The sequence below is a fragment of the Cladophialophora carrionii genome, assembly GCF_000365165.1.
Source record: "Cladophialophora carrionii CBS 160.54 unplaced genomic scaffold supercont1.1, whole genome shotgun sequence".
NCBI classification, from domain to species: Eukaryota; Fungi; Ascomycota; class Eurotiomycetes; order Chaetothyriales; family Herpotrichiellaceae; genus Cladophialophora; species Cladophialophora carrionii.
The window spans coordinates 4,637,556-4,658,777 of NW_008481816.1; the positions used below are offsets into that span (position 1 = coordinate 4,637,556).

At 53.7% G+C, this 21,222-nt stretch overlaps 9 protein-coding genes across 9 annotated transcripts; 5 read left to right on the top strand and 4 right to left on the bottom strand.

Moving 5' to 3' along the window:
• Positions 1 to 129: 129 nt before the first annotated feature.
• On the bottom strand, positions 130 to 1,097 carry G647_01656 (uncharacterized protein; the record flags this gene model as incomplete). Its single annotated transcript, XM_008725055.1, has 3 exons — positions 130 to 849; positions 901 to 989; positions 1,079 to 1,097. 3 exons carry the CDS (start codon positions 1,095 to 1,097, stop codon positions 130 to 132), a joined length of 828 nt encoding a protein of 275 aa, XP_008723277.1.
• A 2,381-nt stretch (positions 1,098 to 3,478) lies between these two features.
• Positions 3,479 to 5,360, top strand: G647_01657 (uncharacterized protein; the record flags this gene model as incomplete). The annotated part of the gene is made up of 2 exons (XM_008725056.1): positions 3,479 to 4,010; positions 4,057 to 5,360. The coding sequence occupies 2 exons, from the start codon at positions 3,479 to 3,481 to the stop codon at positions 5,358 to 5,360; spliced, it is 1,836 nt and encodes a 611-aa protein (XP_008723278.1).
• Positions 5,361 to 5,837: 477 nt separating this feature from the next.
• G647_01658 (enolase) lies at positions 5,838 to 7,258 on the bottom strand (the record flags this gene model as incomplete). Its single annotated transcript, XM_008725057.1, has 3 exons — positions 5,838 to 6,192; positions 6,246 to 6,686; positions 6,738 to 7,258. The coding sequence occupies 3 exons, from the start codon at positions 7,256 to 7,258 to the stop codon at positions 5,838 to 5,840; spliced, it is 1,317 nt and encodes a 438-aa protein (XP_008723279.1).
• An 888-nt stretch (positions 7,259 to 8,146) lies between these two features.
• Positions 8,147 to 9,429, top strand: G647_01659 (26S protease regulatory subunit 10B; the record flags this gene model as incomplete). Its single annotated transcript, XM_008725058.1, has 3 exons — positions 8,147 to 8,363; positions 8,413 to 8,799; positions 8,852 to 9,429. 3 exons carry the CDS (start codon positions 8,147 to 8,149, stop codon positions 9,427 to 9,429), a joined length of 1,182 nt encoding a protein of 393 aa, XP_008723280.1.
• Positions 9,430 to 9,551: 122 nt separating this feature from the next.
• On the bottom strand, positions 9,552 to 9,926 carry G647_01660 (uncharacterized protein; the record flags this gene model as incomplete). Its single annotated transcript, XM_008725059.1, has 1 exon — positions 9,552 to 9,926. The coding sequence occupies one exon, from the start codon at positions 9,924 to 9,926 to the stop codon at positions 9,552 to 9,554; it is 375 nt and encodes a 124-aa protein (XP_008723281.1).
• A 1,275-nt stretch (positions 9,927 to 11,201) lies between these two features.
• Positions 11,202 to 12,757, top strand: G647_01661 (uncharacterized protein; the record flags this gene model as incomplete). Its single annotated transcript, XM_008725060.1, has 5 exons — positions 11,202 to 11,386; positions 11,436 to 11,809; positions 11,865 to 12,097; positions 12,155 to 12,419; positions 12,477 to 12,757. The coding sequence occupies 5 exons, from the start codon at positions 11,202 to 11,204 to the stop codon at positions 12,755 to 12,757; spliced, it is 1,338 nt and encodes a 445-aa protein (XP_008723282.1).
• Positions 12,758 to 14,155: 1,398 nt separating this feature from the next.
• On the bottom strand, positions 14,156 to 14,860 carry G647_01662 (uncharacterized protein; the record flags this gene model as incomplete). The annotated part of the gene is made up of 1 exon (XM_008725061.1): positions 14,156 to 14,860. The coding sequence occupies one exon, from the start codon at positions 14,858 to 14,860 to the stop codon at positions 14,156 to 14,158; it is 705 nt and encodes a 234-aa protein (XP_008723283.1).
• Positions 14,861 to 15,258: 398 nt separating this feature from the next.
• G647_01663 (uncharacterized protein) lies at positions 15,259 to 17,481 on the top strand (the record flags this gene model as incomplete). Its single annotated transcript, XM_008725062.1, has 5 exons — positions 15,259 to 15,321; positions 15,377 to 15,592; positions 15,646 to 15,749; positions 16,127 to 17,402; positions 17,455 to 17,481. The coding sequence occupies 5 exons, from the start codon at positions 15,259 to 15,261 to the stop codon at positions 17,479 to 17,481; spliced, it is 1,686 nt and encodes a 561-aa protein (XP_008723284.1).
• Positions 17,482 to 18,431: 950 nt separating this feature from the next.
• G647_01664 (pre-mRNA-splicing ATP-dependent RNA helicase PRP28) lies at positions 18,432 to 20,852 on the top strand (the record flags this gene model as incomplete). Its single annotated transcript, XM_008725063.1, has 1 exon — positions 18,432 to 20,852. One exon carries the CDS (start codon positions 18,432 to 18,434, stop codon positions 20,850 to 20,852), a length of 2,421 nt encoding a protein of 806 aa, XP_008723285.1.
• Positions 20,853 to 21,222: the final 370 nt, after the last annotated feature.

A 21,222-nucleotide genomic window follows, 5' to 3' on the forward strand; every position in this document is an offset into this window, starting at 1 on the left:
CATTGTCTTCGTCTTCTCATGAAAATGACTCGCCCGAATCTGCTCTGCTCTACTTATGCAATATGCCGAAAAGAACCTCAACCTGTCGCTGCACCTGAACATGGATGTTTCGCTGCTACCAACCTCGCCTCACATAAAGTCGTCATCACCCAGTCCATCGTCGTAGCTAGTCGTGTCTGCGACACCTCGGCCCATATCCCGCGTTGCGGCGAGTGAGGACTTGGTCTTTGCTGCCTTGCTCTTCTTGCCACCCTTCTCCTTTTCCTTCTCCTCCTTCATCTTCTCGTTACTCAACGCGGTGAGGGCGCTCGCCGCCTTCTTGATCTCTGCACTGGGCATATCGGCGCATATCTGTTTCACAAAGGTGGACACCCAAAGCGAATAGTGCGGTTTCGACGACGCGGCTGTGAGGAGTGGCACCAGGGTAGCCGAGAGTGCGTCAAACTGCGATTTCGTGGCGGGCTTGAACAGAGGATATTTGGAGAGATCGATCGCCTGCCCAGGGTTCGTTTTGTCTTCTATTATCACCGCCTTGTTGGGAGCAGTTCGCGACTTCGGCCCCATCCCGACGTTGGCAAAGAGATCTTGGGCGTGTTTGAGATCGGCATCCTGTTCGGACTGCCGTAACCTTGCCCGTTTTTCTGCGTCATCCTCTTCCTCCGAGCTCTCTTCTTCTTCCTCCTGGGCGCGTCTGCGTCGGTTCGCCTCCCGGTGCTCCTCTATGCGCTGAGACTTTGGCTTCTTGTTGGCCGCGGCTTCGGCTTCGGCTTTAGCCTTGGCTGCGGCTGCTTTTGCGGCTTTCTCGCGTTCGGCTTCGGAATCCTCTTCTTCCTCCCAGTTATCCGCCACCTAGAAGTCGTCAGTCTTGCGATGCAGTCTGACTCGAAACTGCTAACGTACAGCGTCAGAGTCTTCTTCGTCGGCAAACTTGCGGCGCGCGACAGGAACGTCTATAGACTCTTCCTCAGAAGACTCCTCGGACTCGTCGTCTGCATCGCAAGACAGTTAGCACAATGGGACGGAGACTTCTGCTCGGTGCGAAGGCAAATTGCCCCGCCATCCGTTCATGACGACTCACCCCACTTCGAAGGAGGCATGATTGTGTGGTTACGCGAGAGAGGTTACGGTCAATTCCTCTTATTGCAGGCGATGTTTGGTCGCAGCTGTATCTGGGTATCTGTGCAGGACGAGACGGGTTCGTTTCGGAGAGACAATAGGATGCAGCCAAGTGCAATTCACTGACTGGGAATTTTGAATGTGAACTTGGAAGAGGGTGCTCGTCGCCAAGCGAAGGAAAGCCTATTTGCGCATCACTCCGGATATGGACTAGCGTGATACCGCCCGGTCATCACTCGCTTTGTCACCGCAGCTCCCTCGTGGTCGCCTGTGTTTCTGCAGTCCACCAAGTCGTGATAGCCAACTGGTGATTCGCAATCAACACACGGCCTCTTCCAGCAGTCTGCTGCTGGCGTTGCGACCGCAGGAACGGATATATCCTTCCTGGGCTACTGCGTGGTGGTGCACTACCTTCTACCGTCCTCCGCTACGACTCACGGGCCCTTTCACTCGCGAGGTCCGGAATGCGAGGTAGAGTCCCTTTTGTGTGGGAACGATTTCGAGGATCTGCGATAAGATTATCGACGCATTCCTGGACAGTCACTGCAAGGAGATACTGTTCATCGCAAGTTATGTTGGCGTGTTGTCCACTGACGGAGCCTCAGAGTATACACGACCCGAACCTCCTAAGTTTCATAATTCCTAACCGTCATATTTCCTAACGTAATGTGCGAGACCAGCAGCCAACCCCAGTCATCCTCAAACCTGGTCGTTCTGTCCGACTACGAGAAGTCGAGGACCCCGATGATCCACTTGTCCACGTATGGCAATTTGCAGACAATGGCAGACTCCCACCCGTTCAGTTGCAAGAGGAACGCCTTGGATCGTTGAAGATGGCAACCGGCTGGTATTCCTACAGATCCGGTTGCACCCAAGATATGAGGAGCCCGGCAAGTGGTCTGTGCCCTTAAGCGAGGCAGCCGAACTACCTGACGCAGCAGGCCGTTCGTTCCATCGGTTGCACCAAACCTAAGCTGAGGAAACAATGATTTGAACATGCTAAGCCGGAGGGGTTCGTGATTGACAGATTGTCGAGGGACCAAGCCGAGGAAGAGTCCCTTTGATGGCCCACTTTCGCCAAACCGACATCTGTATGAAGCGGAATCTCTGCAACTCAAGAAAAACGATACCAGAACATTGATGCAACCATCGGGAAAACACTGTCCATGTTTCCAGCCGCAGATTCGCGAGTGCGAGTTCCATCTCAGGGTCCGAGTAGCACTCATTCAACACCGCTAGAGATGACCTGATGTGGATCAGCCGGTCCTCTATTTGCCATATTCGATGAAGTGTCGACTAGTCAATCGGAGCGGCATTGGGGACCAAATGTTGAACGATTTTTCTGGTCGTACTCTTATGGAACACCGGGGATACGCCTCTGGTGGTGCTAACCGCCAATGTACTGCGTCGTTTGCCGTATTATGGAGGGCGCACGGTGACGACGTTCTAGATTAAAGTGAGGGAGATACCGTTCGTCACAGATCACCTCCTTCCAAGCTCGATTCAGAACAGGAGGCATTATCACGCGAGGATCAGCTTTGCGCATCGCCTCACACTCAGCTTCGGAGACTCCAATTTGCTCGCAACCCTCGACGCACCGTAACCGAAGCCCCAGCGCGTTCAGCCCAGGCCAGAAACATGAAGCTGGGCCTCTTGCAGTTATCCTTTCTCCCCATCGGGCAAACTGTTCAATCGGCATATCACAACACCTCCACTTCCCGACCTCCTTTCGGGGCAACAAACCCCATCCCGACACGAGGCGAATAATGCGGAAAAGAAAGAACAGCTCGCAAAAATCGAGGACCCATCGATGCATATTGTGGTACAGCCGCGTTCTAGACGACCGTCCCCACTAAGCGATTGCTCCGGCCACTTAATCCGAGGCATGCGGCTGGGCTTGGCTTGCATCAAGAGTGTGCGAATCAGGCAGGCCAAGATGCCAATCAAGCCACAATGCATTGTGCTCAACTCGTGGCCCTTTCGGATTGTCAACGGAGCGACTTGTGTCAGCCAGCCACCGAGCATATATCTACTGAACATAATGGCTTTTACTTGACTGCAGGTGAGTGTTGTGACTTGGCCGTCTTGGAAGAACCTCAGCTCTCTTTCGCTTCGATGCGTGATGGGTGTTTTCAACGTTCTAGAGCGGCCGCTGTTCAGCACGCAAATATGCCACGACAGTATTGGCAATGGGGGCTGTTGCACCATTCCGACGCCAAGTCTATGGGCGGCTCAGCTCTAGAAGTTGATATAGAGTTTGCCGTTGAAGAACCGTCCGCATGGCTCTGTGCCAGGTTTATTCTCTTTGGTCTACAGTAAGCCAGCTCAAAGTTAAAGCTTTCGTTTCTATCTCGCCGTCATTATGGGCACGGGCGGCACGGTTGTCATCACCTCGCATGCTCCGATCGAGCATGACCCCCCGCGACAGAGGCCACCTCTGCAGCATCGCGTCGTCGACGGCACTCGCTTCTGGGCATCGCGGTTCTTCCCATGGTCTGCTGACAAGGCGGAGGTCAAGCTTCACGATATTACGAAGGCTCGATACGTCCCATGGCTAGGTCTTGGTGCTCTGGCTTTATCTGGATTGACTATTCTATTCTCTTGGATCGTCCTCAGGGTCATCGACGGGCATAGGCAGAGGGAAGAAAGGTACCTGAAACCTGCTTCGTGGCTATCTGCCATTCTATCCGGCAATAGCGTTCTTCTTGGCTTTGCGATGAGCGAAGGTATCACTATAGCTTGGTGGTTTACCGTCTCGCAGAGAAATGCGACAGTCCGGGATATTCATGAAGCTTGGTCACTTGGTTCCAGCCTTTTTACCGTCCTTCGGGCTGGAAAGAGATTTAACTATATCGCATTAGCAACACTCTTTGTGGCGTCGATTCCCCTCAATGGTAAGTCTTCAGGTCCGGTAGGGTTATTACAGCTAATGCTCCATAGGTCTGCTCTTGCAAAACGCCATCACGACTGTACCAGGCACTCATGTCAATACAACCATGATCGAAGTGGGCATAGCGTCGGACCTACCAAGAGGATTCTCCGCCGACCTATCCGATGGTTCTATCAGCACATTTGGTCAGATCTTTTCGCAAGCTCTTGTGTTTGCTGATCGGGACCTTGGTTTTTCTGGTGTGGACCCCGTTTTCATCAATTCTCCTCTGTGGAATGGATCCGGAAGCTGTGGTGCTGATGATCTTTGGGGCACGTGTACTGGGCGGGTCAGCAGTCCTGGCTTCTCAGCTGATTGTGCGGACTTCTCTGAGCCGTATGACATTGACCCTAAAAGTCGTAACGGTCAACCATTTTCTGCAGTGATCTTTTCCAGCAAGATCGACTGGGATGTCAACGCTCCAGGTGAATTCAACCTCACACTACGCCTCAAGGATGCTACCGATTGTGTGGGCCAGTACATCGGTCGAAGTTGCATATTCCGTGCCGCTCGGGTGTCGTACCCTATTACACTGTTCCCGCGGTCTGAATTGAGTGTTGGGTCCTACCTGAGAAATCTTGATTTGGGGACTAGTTTCAATATCCTTAGTCTGGACCCCAACACCACCTTCGACGATGATCATGTCGAATCAGACATCCCAGTACCTTCCGAGGCTGATTCGGCAAACACTACATTTGGTGGTGTTGTGAAGTATCTGAAAAGCGTCTATGACGCCGAGTTAACCTGGGACTGGAATGGTACGCATTGGCACATCAACCCCACAGGGAAGCAAGCAGAGTACGCAGTCATTGAGACTTACATTCTTGAGCCCACCGGTCTCCCTCGGAGCGCTTCCGCTGCAAGCTCACTGGCAGATCCGAACTATTGTAAAAACAGGCTCTTCGGTTATCAGGAAAATGGTCGCCCTGCATTGGAGTATCAATTGAAGGATCGTCTGAGGCATCTCATGTTCTTGTCCAGCGTCATGCAGAATATCCTCGACCCCGATTTTTGGTACACTCAGAATGTGACCGCCCAGAGGACCACCAGTGTACCGCAATACAAGATCCTGTATCGGTACTGGGCCGGTTCCCTGGCGGTAACGGTCACCATTATTTGCATGATCATTCCGACATTCTGGGGCTTTTGGCTGCTGAGTGGCAAGCTCACGTTGAGTCCCATCGACACGGCCACGGCGTTGGAAGCACCACTTGTTCTGTCAGAGAACAGCATCGAAGATTCCAAGTCGCGCCTGGAGGAAATTGGGTCGCGGCCACTTTCCTCCCTGCGACGAGAAGGATCCGGTAGTCCCTGAGATAGGTCGCCTGATCCGGGGCCAGGCCAATATGGACCCGGGTGGAATGTCTGAGTGACAACGACGACTATTGATGTGGGTGCCATAAAGGGGAGAGACTTCTCAACTTGGTACGCCAAGCCAGCGATCCCGGCTTGACTGCCCTTCACTTTAACTGGGGTTCAAAGTGGGTGGGGTTCCCTAGTCGTTGGCGTTCACTGTGGTATTCACGGAGGAGATCTAATTGGCATGTGGTTGGGTTGTGTCGATGTCCCGAGCGGCATGGCACTCTTTTGAGCTTCACGTGGCCCGAGCATACCAGTGCTAATGCCTCATCACTCATTGTATTCATAAGCTACGCACTATCGAATCACCCTTCCAAGCATGCTTCCCCTCTCGTGAAAGCTGTTTGTGTGCGGCGCACTCTGGGTTTCATTTTTGTTTTCTTCGTGCAAGATCCCGCCAAGCTTGACGTCTCTGGGCGAAGCACTGCTGTACTTACAATGTGACAGACTTGCGGAAGTTGCTGCCGGCGTAGATAGCATTAGATCCCAACTCTTCCTCGATGCGGAGGATCTGGTTCAGCTTGGCAAGACGTTCGGATCGCGCTGGGGCGCCAGTCTTGATCTCACCAGCTCGAATACCGACCACGATGTCGGCGATAGTGACGTCCTCGGTCTCACCAGAACGATGTGATACCATCACGCCCCAGCCAGCGGCGTAAGAGTCCTTAGCGGCTTGGATGGACTCGGTCAGAGTGCCGATCTGGTTGACCTTCAGCAACAAGGCATTGCAGGCCTTCGACTCGATGGCTCTCTTGATGCGGATCGGGTTGGTCACCGTTAGGTCGTCGCTGTCCTCAGTTAGTAGTCGTCCCAAAATCTGGGGCGGGGTCGAAAAACACACCCGACAATCTGGAAGTCGGAAGTCTTGAAGAAGTAGCTCCAGGCCTCCCAGTCATCTTCAGCGAAGGGGTCCTCGATCGAAACGATGGGGTATTTGCTCGCCAGATTCTTGTACTGGTCGGCGAGCTGCTCGTAGGTGATCCATTTGCTCTTGTCACTGTCGGGGTTCTTGAAGTCGAGGTCGTATTTCTTCTCGGCTTCCTTGTAGAATTCGCTCGAGGCGACATCCATGGCGATGTTCATCCTGCCCGTGTAACCCGCTTCTTCGATGGCTTGGGAGATGAGGTCCAGTGCCTCTTCAGCAGTCTGGATATCCGGAGCGACACCACCCTCGTCGCCGACATTGCCGGCAGATTGACCGTACTTCTTCTTGGCGAGGGCCTTCAGCTTCTGATAAACCTCAGCACCCCATCGCAGACCTTCGGAAAACGTCGGTGCTTGGCTGTGCTCCCCATTAGCATTGCATGGTGCGAACAGGGCTACAGTCACTTACTCAGGGACGATCATGAATTCTTGGAAAGCAAGACGACCACCTGCATGTGAACCACCGTTGAGGACGTTCATGAACGGGACAGGAAGGACGTATGGCTTCTTCGTGCCTGCGAGGTCGGAGACATGTGCGTAGAGAGGGACACCCTTTTGAGCGGCACCAGCTTTGGCGACTGCGAGACTGACGCCCAAGATAGCATTGGCACCAAGATTGGTCTTGTTGTCGGTTCCATCGAGCTCAATCAAGAACTTGTCAACGCTGGACTGATCGGTGACGTCGATGTTCTTCTCGATCAACTTTGGTCCGATGACAGTGTTCACGTTGTTGACCGCTTTCAGAACACCCTTGCCGCCCCAGTGTGACTTGTCGCCATCTCGGAGCTCGCAGGCTTCGTGCTGGCCGGTGGAGGCACCAGACGGGACAATGGCGCGGTGGAGACCAGTCTCAGTGACAACGTCAACCTCGACGGTCGGGTTGCCTCGGGAGTCGTAGACGGAGCGGGCGTGGACTTTGACGATAGGCATGGCTGTTGGTGGGTCAGTGAGTGGGCAATATCGGAACAGTGACGAAAATGAATTGAGAATGAGGAGCCAGAAGGAATCGACGCTGGAAATGAGGTCTGGGAAGAGGAGATGTTGAAGGGGAGTAAAGCACAAAGCGCCTGTTGCGCAAGCTGCGACTGACGCAGGTCGGAGATGGCGATATGAGAGAGCTTCGAGAGGTATACTCACTGGCTATTCTCAGTGGTGTGATAGACGAGTTGAGTCAGTAACCAGCTGCTTAGTGATGTATCTGAATGGGTAGAAGGGCTTCGACTTGTTTCCTCTTTGGCGATTGACAAAAGGAATGCGGTGAAGAGGGAGCAAAGGTGGAAGGGAAGTGAAACTTTGTTTATTTTGGTGGGGGTGTTGGCATGAGCACACTCGAGGATATTGATCGCTACAAATTTACTTCATTCTCAGCAACGACTCACTCAGCAGCTGCACCGATGCGGGACATGAGCAACCCCTCCAAGCTGTTGGCGGTCACCGATTCGCAGATCTCCCAGCGCCTGCGGTCCGCCGAAGGAGCCAAGCCAAATCTGTCCCTATCAACGCCCAACGTCACCGCAAGCCCAGGGTCTTCCGTGACGGTCGAGCTAAGTCCTTCAGGTTAGGCGTCAAACGTGACCGCGTCGGAAGACCTTCCCAGTGTTTGGCTTCCGCCAGCCTTCCTTCGCCTCGCCGCGTCGTCGCTTTGGTACCTGCGCAAGCTTCACCATACTGAACGGTAGTGAACCCAAATATCGAAACAGCAAGACTATCATCCTCCAGAGGACCCAGTTGCCGACTCCCCCATCGTTCAGCATCGCCTAGAGTCACAATAACCACTTGGCCGCATCCTCGTCCGCTCACCGCAACGGCAGCTACAAGATGGATGGGAATGGAGATCCCGAGAGGCAGCAAGCCCTTGAGCAATACAAGAACAAGCTACTAGAGTCCCGAGAATGGGAATCAAAGCTCAAAGCCCTTCGGATGGACATCAAGGGTCTTCAAAAGGAATTCGAAACGACAGAAGAGAACATCAAGGCATTACAAAGTGTCGGACAAATCATCGGCGAAGTTCTGAAGCAGCTTGACGAGGAGCGATGTAAGTTCTCCAGCATCCCATATTTCTGACTACTAACAACATGCCCTAGTCATCGTCAAAGCGTCGTCAGGTCCCAGATACGTTGTCGGTTGCCGATCGAAAGTCGATAAGTCCAAGTTGAAGCAAGGCACGCGAGTGGCGCTCGACATGACCACCCTAACAATCATGCGTATGTTACCTCGAGAAGTCGACCCTTTGGTCTACAACATGTCGCTGGAGGACCCCGGCCAAGTTTCCTTCGCTGGAATTGGTGGGCTGAACGAACAAATCCGAGAATTACGGGAAGTTATTGAACTGCCTCTCAAGAACCCGGAGTTGTTCTTACGGGTCGGCATCAAACCACCCAAGGGTGTGCTACTCTACGGGCCTCCGGGAACAGGGAAAACGCTGTTGGCAAGAGCAGTGGCGAGCAGTCTGGACACGAACTTTCTGAAAGGTGCATCTACAAACAACCCGGTCTTAAAGGTCTGATGCTAACTCTGCTTTAGTTGTCTCATCAGCGATTGTGGACAAATACATCGGCGAATCCGCGAGATTGATAAGAGAAATGTTTGGCTACGCAAAAGAACACGAACCCTGTATTATCTTCATGGACGAAATTGATGCCATTGGCGGAAGACGATTCAGCGAAGGCACGTCTGCGGATCGTGAAATTCAGAGAACGTTGATGGAACTCTTGAATCAGCTCGACGGTTTCGACTACCTGGGAAAGACCAAGATTATCATGGCAACCAACCGACCCGATACCCTAGACCCTGCACTTTTGCGAGCAGGAAGACTGGACAGAAAGATCGAAATTCCCCTGCCAAATGAGGTTGGTCGGTTGGAAATCCTCAAGATCCATGCCGCAGGAGTGGTAACAGAAGGAAACATCGATTTCGAGAGTGTGGTCAAGATGAGTGATGGTCTCAACGGTGCCGATTTGCGAAACGTGGTAACCGAGGCCGGCCTCTTCGCCATCAAGGATTACCGGGATGCTGTCAATCAGGATGACTTCAACAAGGCAGTAAGGAAGGTGGCCGAGGCGAAGAAACTCGAAGGCAAGCTCGAGTACCAGAAATTGTAAGATATAACAAGGTGGCATGGTTTCGGGTATTGCATAGCGTGAGGACTGGCTGGGTTCGCTCCCCAATCGAGTTATGCAACAATAATAGACTGTGGTGGTCGCCTGTGGTATCTTCTCTTTATTCATTCCATCGCAAAACCCATCGCGGCACGCCACCATCTCTGTATGCCCTGGCGCTCCATATAGACCGCCATTTCCTTCACTGTCTCAACTTCCTGAAGAATCCCCTCCTTTGCGAAACCAGATTGCGATTCAGCTCCAGCGATAGTGGCCACGGGAGCGACGAGTTGATAGTCCTTGTACCTCAGACCATGAACGGTGTCCACCCACTTCTGCACCTGGGCTGGATCACTTCCACGGACATACATGACACCCGGGATGCCTCCCGATCGGAGCAGAGCGTAGCATTGTAGCTGTTTGGCTGCTGCTTTGAGGCGAGCAACTTTCTTGCGGGATGTTATGTGGTGCGTGCGGATGAGTGCATGGTATGCTAGCATGCTCTTGCCGATGGAACAGGGGATGGGAACAGCTTTAGAAATCGAGGGTTGGAAAATAAGAGTCCCGGTCTCATCGGAGCGAGATTTGGTAGGTACTCACCGGCTAATCACCGGGTGTCTGGATAATATGTGGCAATTACTCGTACAAGGACATCACTTGCTCCTCTCACCTGTCTCAATAACTCCATGGTTTGCTTCACGTCGAAAAGCACTGCGCCGAGAAACTCTAGCTGAATGTTCGAGCCTGCCGGTCGGGGTGATTACTGATGCAGAAAGGCACTCGGGGATGACGGCGGTCTGTATGAAATTTGTTCCCGCCACTCATTTCCGCTGTGAATGAAATTCTTCCTTCTCCTGCTTTGCGTTGCCTTCCACCACGCCTGCAGCGCCAATCACTCGAAACATAAGTGTTCCCATCTCGTCCAGCGTACCACATAGACACTGTTGGATTGCGGATTGCAACTTTCATTAGAAATCAAAGACAGACGCTACACCTCCTTGAATATGAACCAGTGGCCTGCGCCCCTCGACCCCATGTCGCCAATACTTGGCGGCGTCGTCCCCGCAGCAGCGGCGGGATGTGGGATCTCGCTTCGCTTAGACTTGGGAGATCAAGTTCAAATTTCACCGACCACCGACTTAAGCGTGGCAACAACGAGTGGACAGTCTACGAGTACCAACTTCTCGAACACACCTAGGAAAGCCTTCTTGGCGAGTATAACACCTGGCATGCTAGCACCTGAACGAGCGAGGAATCTAACGATAGGACGAAGCTCGCTAGCAGAACCTTCTGGTGCTCTCGCGGGAGATGCACGTCTCATTGTCGTATTGCATAATTCCTCTCCTGCCGTGGGATGCTAACCGGCAAAACGGCAAACCCAGGCCTCGGTACATGCATCACCACCCAGGCAATGTCCTCCCGCTGGCAAATGAAGATGGCAGTTCAGCAACGAGGCCATGTGCGGAGTTTGTTTAGCGCCCCTGCCCACGACGATCGGGTTTTTTACAAATGTCCATTCTGTTTGAGTCTGGGGTTAGTTGGACTTCTCCGTCTATTCAATTTGTTGTATGACCGGTTTTGTTATATTCATACACTCGACCTCGATCATGGCGCTTGGGAATTACGAGTGGTCCCAGCTCCCAGCGCTCAGTGTGTGAGCATCCCGTCGTTGACTCTTTTCTGAAGTTGGTTAGCTGCATCTTCGGGCGTGGATCATCCCATCGACGAAAGGACGTCCAAACCATTTTGTGCATCTATAGAAGGCTCACTCGAATATGTCGACTCAATCTCATGACAGTTTGAGAGTCGGGGTAAAACCAGCTGAAATTGATGGAGCCTTGAGCAAAGAAATTCCTGTTGAGGATGAAGTTGTTTCCTTGCCTCCAGCACCATTCAAAGATGGAGGTCTCAGAGCTTGGCTTCAGGTTTTTGGATGTTTTCTCGTCTTTTTCAATGTTTGGTGAGAGTGATGAATTTGTGCCTCTGGTGCAGCCACTGATGGAATCCAGGGGTTTCACTTTCGCGTTCGGTCTCTTCCAAAACTACTACGAGACACACTTGCTGAGCAGCAGTACTGCATCTGAGATTTCCTGGATTGGGACACTTGCATCCTACCTTCTGATTGTCATCGGCATCATATCTGGACCGTTGTTCGATCTCGGCCATTACCGGATCATGCTGTTTGGCGGCGCGGCCATGTCTTGTTTCGGAATTTTCATGTTGAGCTTGTCGAAGGAATACTATCAGATCATATTGACCCAGGGCATTTGTACAGGCCTGGGATGTGGTGTCCTGTTCATCCCGGGTATGGCGCTTGTCAGTCGCTCGTTCAACGCACGGAGAGCAGTCGCTTTGGGCCTTATCAGTTGCGGTGCGCCTTTTGGTAGGTTGCGGCATTTGCCATTACCTGGGGAGAAACCTACTGACACCCAAAACAGGGGGCATCATCTACACGATTGTTTTCGAGCAACTGATCGACTCACTGGGCTTCGCCTGGACAGTCAGGGTAATGGGCTTCATCATGACCGGCACCTTCCTCGCTGCATTCCCTCTGCTCCTTTGGGGAGCGAGCAACACCGGCGATATCAGCTCAGGCACCACTCGGAAGCTCTTCGACAAAGCAGCCCTCAAAGATATTGGGTTTTGGTTTTATACTTCGGCAAATTTCTTCGTACGTCTTCCCGGTTGCGAGAGTGCTATGTCTATCCCGGCTTGCTGACCTTCACAGATATTTACCGGCTACCTTGTGCCCTTCTTCTACATCCCGAGCTACGCACAACTTTCACTTGGCACATCTCGCGCTCTGGCACTCTATTCAGTCGTGATCGCACAAGGCTCTTCCGTCATAGGACGAATGATATTCGCGACGCTTGCGCTCCACATAGGAGTGATGATACCTTGGGTGATGTGCGCCTCGGTGTCAGCCATCCTGTGCCTTGGCTGGATAGGTATCAAGACCACGGCCGCCTTCTGCGGGTTCTGCGCCCTGTATGGTGAGTAGCTTCGGCGCTGCAACCACCTTCTCCAAGTCTCGCTCTGACGACGTACAGGTTTCTTTTCGGGGGCACTCATTCCCCTCCCGCCTAGTATCTTCCCAGTCGTCTGTCCTGACCCAAAAGTTCTCGGTACCCGACTCGGAATGGCCCAAGCAATCGGTGCTACAGCATCCCTGATAGGTAGTCCAATAGCGGGCGCCCTGGTTGGCGACAAAGGACAGCATTATATTGGATTGCAACTCTTCAGCGGTCTCGTCATGCTGATTGGCACGGCCTTCCAGATCTTCCTCTGGATCAATCTAGTGAAAAAGAGAAACTGCAAGGTATCCGTATAACTGGCCAAAGAAATATGACTGAGAAGATCTCGTGCATTTGCCAATTTATGCGGCATTCTGTCACCGCCAAACGGTCCCACAGGAAAGTTCTGTGTACAAGTGGTACCCGGTCGCGTATTTTGCTCCTGAAGGATCGTGAGCGCTGCGCAACAAATCAAAGCTTCTAACCACTCAAAGGGCGAAGGGAGTCACGCGTGACCAAGAGGCTGAGCACAGGCGCACGCCTGACTAGCCTCGGATGATCGTTTGTCAAGTGTACGAACGCAATCACTCGCGGGAGATATACTGGACCATGGCCCCATTAGAAACAGGGCCGTCTTTTTCACAAAGCCCTTTACAATCAGAATCTGCAAATATGCCCTTTGGAGTCGAAGACGATGAACTTGGAGCGTATATCGCCCTTTACCAACGACGCCAAGATCGGCTCACAAGGATCAAGCAGAGGAGCCTACCGACGCCAGCAGTGAATATAACATCGCCGTCAAGATGTGCACGACACTTTATGGTCCCAGAGTCAGCTCAAGCAAGGTCACCGTCAAGGCGAGGGCCATATCCTATGATCCCCTATTCTACCTCAACGTCGCCGCTGTCAACGCAAACGGAAAATCAGATGGTGACCCAGCCGCCTTCAGCACGATCAGGCACGGCGCCAAGGAGACCTTTGTTCTGGCCTTCGGACACGCCATATCCTCCGCCCGACCCGTGGTGGAAGAGGCGGGAGGAGCCAGGAAGGATCACCCGCAGCGTGCATCGGACCAGGCGGCCGCTTGTCGAACAAGGACAACCTCCTCCTCCCTACATTGCCGCGCATGAGCCCCCGCCGTATACAGAGGGAACTTCACCCCCGGTAGATCCATTCCATCGATCCTGGCACCTGATTGAGCGGGAGGTGAACGTCCTTGCGCAACCGACAACCGCGGCAACCCCTGCTGCTGGTGACATTGATAGGTATCAGGCACGCTCCAGTGGCAATCATATCCGTGAGCACACTATAGTAGACAAATCGGACGGTCAATTGGCCCATACCGGGCACCTGGAACGGCAACAGCGTGCCGGTGGCTATAAGACTTGACGGCTTTCATATCATTTGAATATCTTGACGGGCTCTTCAATAGATGAGGCCCGGCCGAGGAAGGTCGCTTATGTACAAGTGAGATGGATACCTTGGCTGTTGCGGGAGGTAGGAGATATAACTCAGGTTGGATAGCGAAAGGACTGTTCGCACTTGAGCCAACACTGGAGAACTGGAGGGTATACGCACATGAGGCTCTGTGACCGATGGACCAAATGGAAGTCTTACAAATGTGGTTGATTGTACTGTACAGAGCGAGAACGTAGCCCCATCCACCATATGGTCTTCGAGATACAATACACCGAGCTGAAAGACCGTACACCAATCTAATTCTTGCTTGCCTTTGAACTTGGGTATTTGCCCCAGCCCCTCCCGTGGCCTTTCTGCTTCCACTCCCGAATCAGCGCCGGCATATTCTCCATGGCTTTCCGTCTCTTCTCAAGCGTCGTGCCCATTCGTCTCTCCCATTTATGACCCTTGACCTTTTGTCCTTCACCCGTTCCCTTTATCCTGAGCCCACGCTCCAACAGGCGGGACTCCTTGAATGCAGTCGACTTTTTGCCCGGCGGCAGAAGTTCCTCAATGTGGTATTGTTGCGCAAGTTTCACGAGCTCGGCTTGTCTGCGCAGGCCGATTCTGGGGCCTGACCAACGGCCGGTTTTGAAGTTTTTGCGGGGAAGGAAAGGGTTTGGCGGGAATTTCTCGAGAGACTGGGATGCGGGAGGTGGCGGTATGGGTATCGAGGAGTTTGTTGCTTGTCCATCTGCTAGAGATTCTGAGGGAGGTGTTGATTCCGAGACTGAAGGCGTTGAAGATACCAAGACAGGTTGTGCAATTATGCTTGGGTGTGCTTGTAGAGCAGAGGATATGGTTGTTTGGTTTGCGAGCAAGGCGGCTCGTGCGACTGCGGCTTCTTTGGCATCTCTTCGCGTTAAGGGGATCTTGATGCCGGTGAACTTTGCGGAGTATAGTTGGGGTGGGTAGCGTGCAAAGAAGTTCTGGAGCCGTAAAGGCAGAGCTGTCGTGGTCATTGTGCTGATGTTGTGGGGACTAAAGAGATCATAGGTGTGGTGACAGGAGACAAAGCGCCTCGGGCTGCTGTGACAGTGAACTTGATGCGTAGGTGAGTTGCTGGTGAAGCATGGAAAATAGTGCCATGATTGCTCTGCCACTCCGCAACCTTGGCGCGACTTTGGGACTGAGATGCGTCTTGCTTCAGCCTCTCGAATTTTCCCGCCTTTCACATGCGCCCCAAGCTCAACAACTCCATACCCGTCTTACTTTACTCAACTACGTAAAACACCAAGTACTCCGTAAGGGACGATTGCGAAGTTACCTTTCCAATCACCGCTGGTCTACTGATCTCATCGCATCGAGTCCGTTCACTTCGGTCGTATAACCGACCTGCGCCGAATCAGGCAGCGTCCAGATGGACGCCTACGGTGGTAACGACGAGGAGAGCGCTGAGCTGCGGAAGCTGTTGGCAGAAGTGGTACGTCGTTACTGGACTGCTCAGAGAACTGTCGGGTGCTGACCGAGGTTTACAGAACGATGATTCAGACAACTTCGAGGTGTGGGAGAAGCTAGTCCGCGCCGGCGAAAGCCTAGAAGGTGGAATAAACAGGAACTCGAGCTCCCAGGCCATCACAGCCGTGCGCAACATCTATGACCGCTTGCTGGGCAAATTCCCTCTCTTCTTTGGCTACTGGAAGAAGTATGCCGACCTCGAGTTCTCAATAGCCGGCACCGAGGCTGCAGATATGGTGAGGACACTGCGCTCGGCTCCAAGGGAATCGTATGCTGAACATTTGGACAGATCTATGAACGGGGCATCGCGAGTGTCACAAACTCGGTCGACCTGTGGACAAATTACTGCTCCTTTAAAACCGAGACGAGTCACGACTCCGACGTGATCCGAGAGTAAGTACAACAGACACTCACTCCTTCCTTCTCAGCGAGACCTAAACACAGCAAGACCTGCCCGAGTCAACGACAGTCGCTGGTGATTTGGTTCATGATGATGGCTACCGCGGCATTGGTGAGCCCATCGTCAGACACCTTCCTTCTCTGAGCTTGCATTCTCACTCATCACCAGTCAGGTGCTTTGATTTACTCTGCCCGAGGGCCCTCCACATACCCCGTGAATCCTGCAGGAGTGATTTCCAGTTGTTGCAGAGCTGTTGAAGGACTTAGCATCACACCACGTACTTCCACCAGATCCGACGTTTGCTTCCTCCCACCTCTCCTCTCTGACCCCTCACCCTTCTGCCACACGATTCTGACCCTGGTGTGTTCAGGCTTTTCGAAAGAGGCGCGGTATGCGTTGGGCTCGACTTCCTGGCTCATCCCTTCTGGGACAAGTACATCGAATTCGAGGAGCGCATGGATGCGCATGATCGAATCTTCGCCATCTTGGCCAGAATCATCCACATTCCCATGCATCAATATGCCAGATACTTTGAGAAGTATCGACAGATGGCTCAGACACGGCCCCTGACGGCCATTGCACCTACCGGTACCCTTACTCAACTGCAAATGGACCTTGAGAATGAGGGCATGGGTTACAAGGCTGGTCGCACCCAACCTGAGGTCGAACGCGAGCTACGACTCCGCATCGACAACTACCATCTGGAGATCTTCAGACGAACACAGACCGAGACCACGAAGCGCTGGACCTATGAATCTGAGATTAAGCGTCCCTATTTTCACGTCACAGACCTCGACGATGCTCAGGTCGCGAACTGGCGAAAGTACCTTGACTTCGAGGAGTCCGAAGGAGATTACACTCGCGTCCAGTTCTTGTATGAAAGGTGCCTGGTCACCTGTGCGCAGCACGACGAATTTTGGTTGAGATATGCCCGATGGATGCTGGCTCAGCAAGGCAAAGAAGAGGAAGTCCGAAACATCTATCAACGAGCATCCTGTCTCTTTGTCCCGATCGCCCTCCCGACCACCAGGTTACAATATGCCTATTTTGAGGAGATGACGGGTCGTGTCGATGTGGCGAAAGATATCCACGAAGCCATTCTCGTGCAGTTGCCCAATCACATCGAAACCATCGTGTCATTGGCGAACACGGCCCGCCGTCATTCGGGGCTTGAAGCTGCAGTCGCAGTCTATAACGCTCACCTCGAGGCTCCAACCACGGATACCACCACCAAAGCGGCTCTCGTCGCGGAGTGGGCCAAGCTTTTGTGGAAGACCAAGGGTTCGGCAGAAGAAGCTCGCGAAATCTTTCAGAGGAACCAGAATTGGTATCTTGAAAGTCCTGCGTTCTGGTCGAGTTACCTGCGCTTCGAGATTGATCAACCCATCAGCAGTGGCAATGAGCAGCAACATCATGAGCAGATTCGAAGAGTCGTGGACGAGATCCTCACCAAGACAGCCCTGCCAGAGCCAACGGTTCAGGATCTCGTTACTGCCTACATGAAGCATCTACTCGAAAGAGGTACTAAAGATGCCGCGAAGGAGTACATGGCCCTTGACCGGCAGATTAACGGGTCAATTTCAGTCCAGAAAATGCCCAAGGCGAATCCTGATTCAAACAAAACAGTCGGTCTTGTCAATGGACAGGTATGTGATCAGTCACGCTTAGCTGATTTTACCCTTATTGACAGCTCACCAGCAGCCTCCGCCAATCCGATACGCCTGAGCATCTAGTGCTCTGAGAGCGAGAATTTGGCCTTGGTTAACGACGAAACGGTTCGGCATCCCAAGTCATTGGCTTGGTTTGGGGCATGAAAGGGTATGGCGGACTGTAGTGGTTCAACTTTTGTCCTGGTAGGAAGCCTTTGCCTTGATGTCCTGAATGATATCCTTCAATGATGAGGATGGTCTTGGCTGTACACAGAATCAATAATGATATTGACATGAAAAGAGGTACTTTACTCAACATCGCTTTGGTTGGAAACGGGATTAATGTCTGTCATACGAACTCCCAGAAGACCATGCTAACCACTCCGCACGTTCCATGGCGAAGACACCCGCGGGAAGAGAACTGATGACGGAAACAGCAATGCATCGGGCAACCTAACGGACGCTCGAGCGATACATTTTCATCCCCTTTGGTATACGTGGATACGCAGATACAAAAGCTGCCGAACTCTAGGTTTGAAAGTGTGTTTTGTGAGGAAGTTTGCTGGTCTACTGGGCTTAGAACTCCATATGAAGCAAGGAGAGCCGAATCTGGCCCCAATACCACCAGCTCAACCTGCCCGGTTCCTCCTCTTCCTGCATTCGACATTACCATGCTGGCCGAGCGCCTTTTGTCTGCAAGCCCTCACTATAGTGGATGTAGAGCTTGTACCCCTAGTAAATAGTGGCTCAGAGAACAGGCAGGGCGTACTCCATACTCCGTACAGGCAACGGGGACGCCGCACACTAGTGCCGGTGGAGCCCTGAATGGACAAGCTCAGCCTTGTGCGAGCGAGGCTGAGAACGGGCCTGCGCTTAGTCATCCACCACTGTTTCGTCGAGCCTCGCTTTTCTCGTACGTGCGCGGACACATAGAATCCCCGCCACAAACGTCTCTCATTGCCCTCAGCCTGTCTGACAGGACACCGCAAGCTCCAACGACTGCTGGCACTGCACTGCATTGAGATGATGGCGGACACCAAGGTGAACGGACATCACGATATTGGCTTGCCTGCACCACCTATTGACCCTATTGCAAGACCAGAGACTCCCCCTCCGCCGCCAGTTTTCGAGAGCGAAGCACCGCCTCCGCCGGTCGACGATGCCGTCCCTCCACCACCACCCGCAGCTCCCAAGAGGGCACCAGCGCCAAAACCCAAGACAACGCCACTTAGCGTTGAAGAGCTCCTGAAGAAGAAGAGGGAGGCCGATGCGGCGGCGAGTAAGCCCAAATTTCTGTCCAAAGCCGAGCGTGAGAGACTGGCGCTCGAGAAACGTCAGAAAGAAGTCGAGGCGGCCGCAGCAGTCAAGTCCCAGAATGGCGCGGCTGTCACTCGCTTTGGTGTTTCGGCGCACCCTAGCTCCAACAGCAAGTCGAGTTCCACAGCCCCTACTGGACCAAGAGCGATGCGAACCGGAGAAGTCCCGACCAGTCCAGCTGCGATGAGGTCGCGAGAGCCCAACAAGAGCCACGATTTCACTCCGCCGACGGCGCCCAAAGCCATAGCATTTGGCGATTCGAAGAAGCGGCCGCCGGAGGAAGACCGGACGGAGAAGGCAGAGACGGAGCTGATTCGGCAGCGATACATGGGCGCAGACATGAACGTCTCGACCTTTTCGGCCGTCAAGAAGCGCAAGCGCACAACGGAGAAGAAGTTCAATTTCGAATGGAACGCCGAAGAGGACACGACGCCCGACTACAATCCTATCTACAACAACCGCGCTGCACCAAGTTTCTTCGGGCGCGGGAGGCTTGGCGGATTCGACGACCAAGCCGCGGATGAAGCTGCACGAAAATATGCGGAGGCACTGGCTTCCAGGGACACCGTGGCTGGAGCAGAGCGGGCGCAAGCCCTCCTCGAAATGGAGCGCAAGAGGAAAGAAGCCAGTGATCGCATGGCCATCGACAAACACTGGAGCGAGAAGCGACTGGACCAGATGCGCGAACGAGACTGGCGAATCTTCAAGGAGGATTTCAACATTGCCACCAAAGGTGGCGGCATCCCGAACCCGATGCGTAACTGGAAAGAATCAAATCTTCCTCGCCGCCTGCTCGACATCATCGAACAGGTCGGCTACGTTGAACCCTCACCCATCCAACGCGCTGCTATACCTATCGCCCTCCAGAACCGCGACCTTATCGGTGTGGCAGTCACCGGCTCGGGCAAAACAGCAGCCTTCCTCCTTCCACTTCTCGTCTATATTGCCGAACTTCCGCGCCTCGACGAAGACGACATGCGAAGAAACAACGGTCCCTACGCCATAATCCTCGCGCCAACCCGCGAGTTGGCGCAACAAATCGAGATCGAAGCCAAAAAGTTCGCCACTCCACTCGGCTTCACCGTAGTCTCCATTGTCGGCGGCCACAGCATCGAAGAGCAAGCCTACAACCTGCGCAACGGCGCCGAGATCATCATCGCCACGCCAGGAAGACTGGTTGACTGCATTGAGCGGCGCATCATCGTCCTCGAACAATGCTGCTACGTCATCATGGACGAAGCGGACCGTATGATCGACCTAGGCTTTGAAGAGCCGGTCAACAAGATCCTCTCGGCCCTGCCCGTGACGAATGAGAAGCCCGACACCGAAGACGCCGAGGACATGCGCGCCATGTCGCGCCACATCGGCGGTAAAGATCGCTACAGGCAGACAATGATGTACACGGCCACCATGCCCGCGGCGGTCGAACGCATCGCGCGAAAGTATCTACGCCGGCCCGCCATCGTCACGATCGGAAACGTCGGCGAAGCAGTCGACACGGTGGAACAACGCGTCGAATTTGTCGCGGGCGAAGACAAGCGCAAGAAGCGCCTCGCCGAGATCCTCAACTCGGGCCAATTCCGGCCGCCGATCATCGTCTTCGTCAACATCAAGCGCAACTGCGACGCCGTCGCGCGGGACATCAAATCCATGGGCTTCAGCTCCGTGACCCTGCACGGCAGCAAGACGCAGGACCAGAGAGAAGCGGCCCTCCAGTCCGTGCGGGACGGCAAGACCGACGTGCTCGTCGCGACCGATCTCGCCGGCCGAGGTATCGACGTGCCCGACGTGTCTCTCGTCGTCAACTTCAACATGGCCACCAACATCGAAAGCTACACGCACAGGATCGGCCGCACCGGTCGCGCGGGCAAGTCCGGCGTGGCCATCACGTTCCTCGGCAACGAGGACAACGACGTCCTGTACGATCTCAAGCAGATGCTCATGAAGAGCTCGATCTCGCGGGTGCCCGAGGAGCTGCGCAAGCATGAGGCCGCGCAGCAGAAGAGGGGCGCGCAATTCGCCGGTGGCGGTGGCGGCGGCGGCGGCGGCGGCGACAAGGGTGGCGCCAGAGGAAAGACTGCGAGTGATGAGTCTGGTGGATTCGGCGGCAAGGGAGGTGGCTGGTTGTAGGCACGGTGGATACTGACTGACTGACTGACGGATTGGATTGAACTCGGTCCATTGGTGAGCGCCATGGACCAAATAAACAATACACTTTGAGAGGGGCAATATGCAAGATAGGCGAGGAATGAGTATTCGCAGACGCATTCGCATTCGCATTCGCGATTGTTACGGCCACCGCAACGGCGATTGTGTCCGTCTCCTATATGCCATGTCCTCCGGCGTGAGAAGGTGACAACAAAGAGCCTGGGCTGTATGTCCAGACACGGTGGATACAGGAGATACTGCGTCAATCGCTCAAGTCCAACGAACGAGGATCCAGCGAGGACTGCTCGTGGCTGCTGCTACAATATCCAAGCTTTATGGGCGGTGTTGCTTT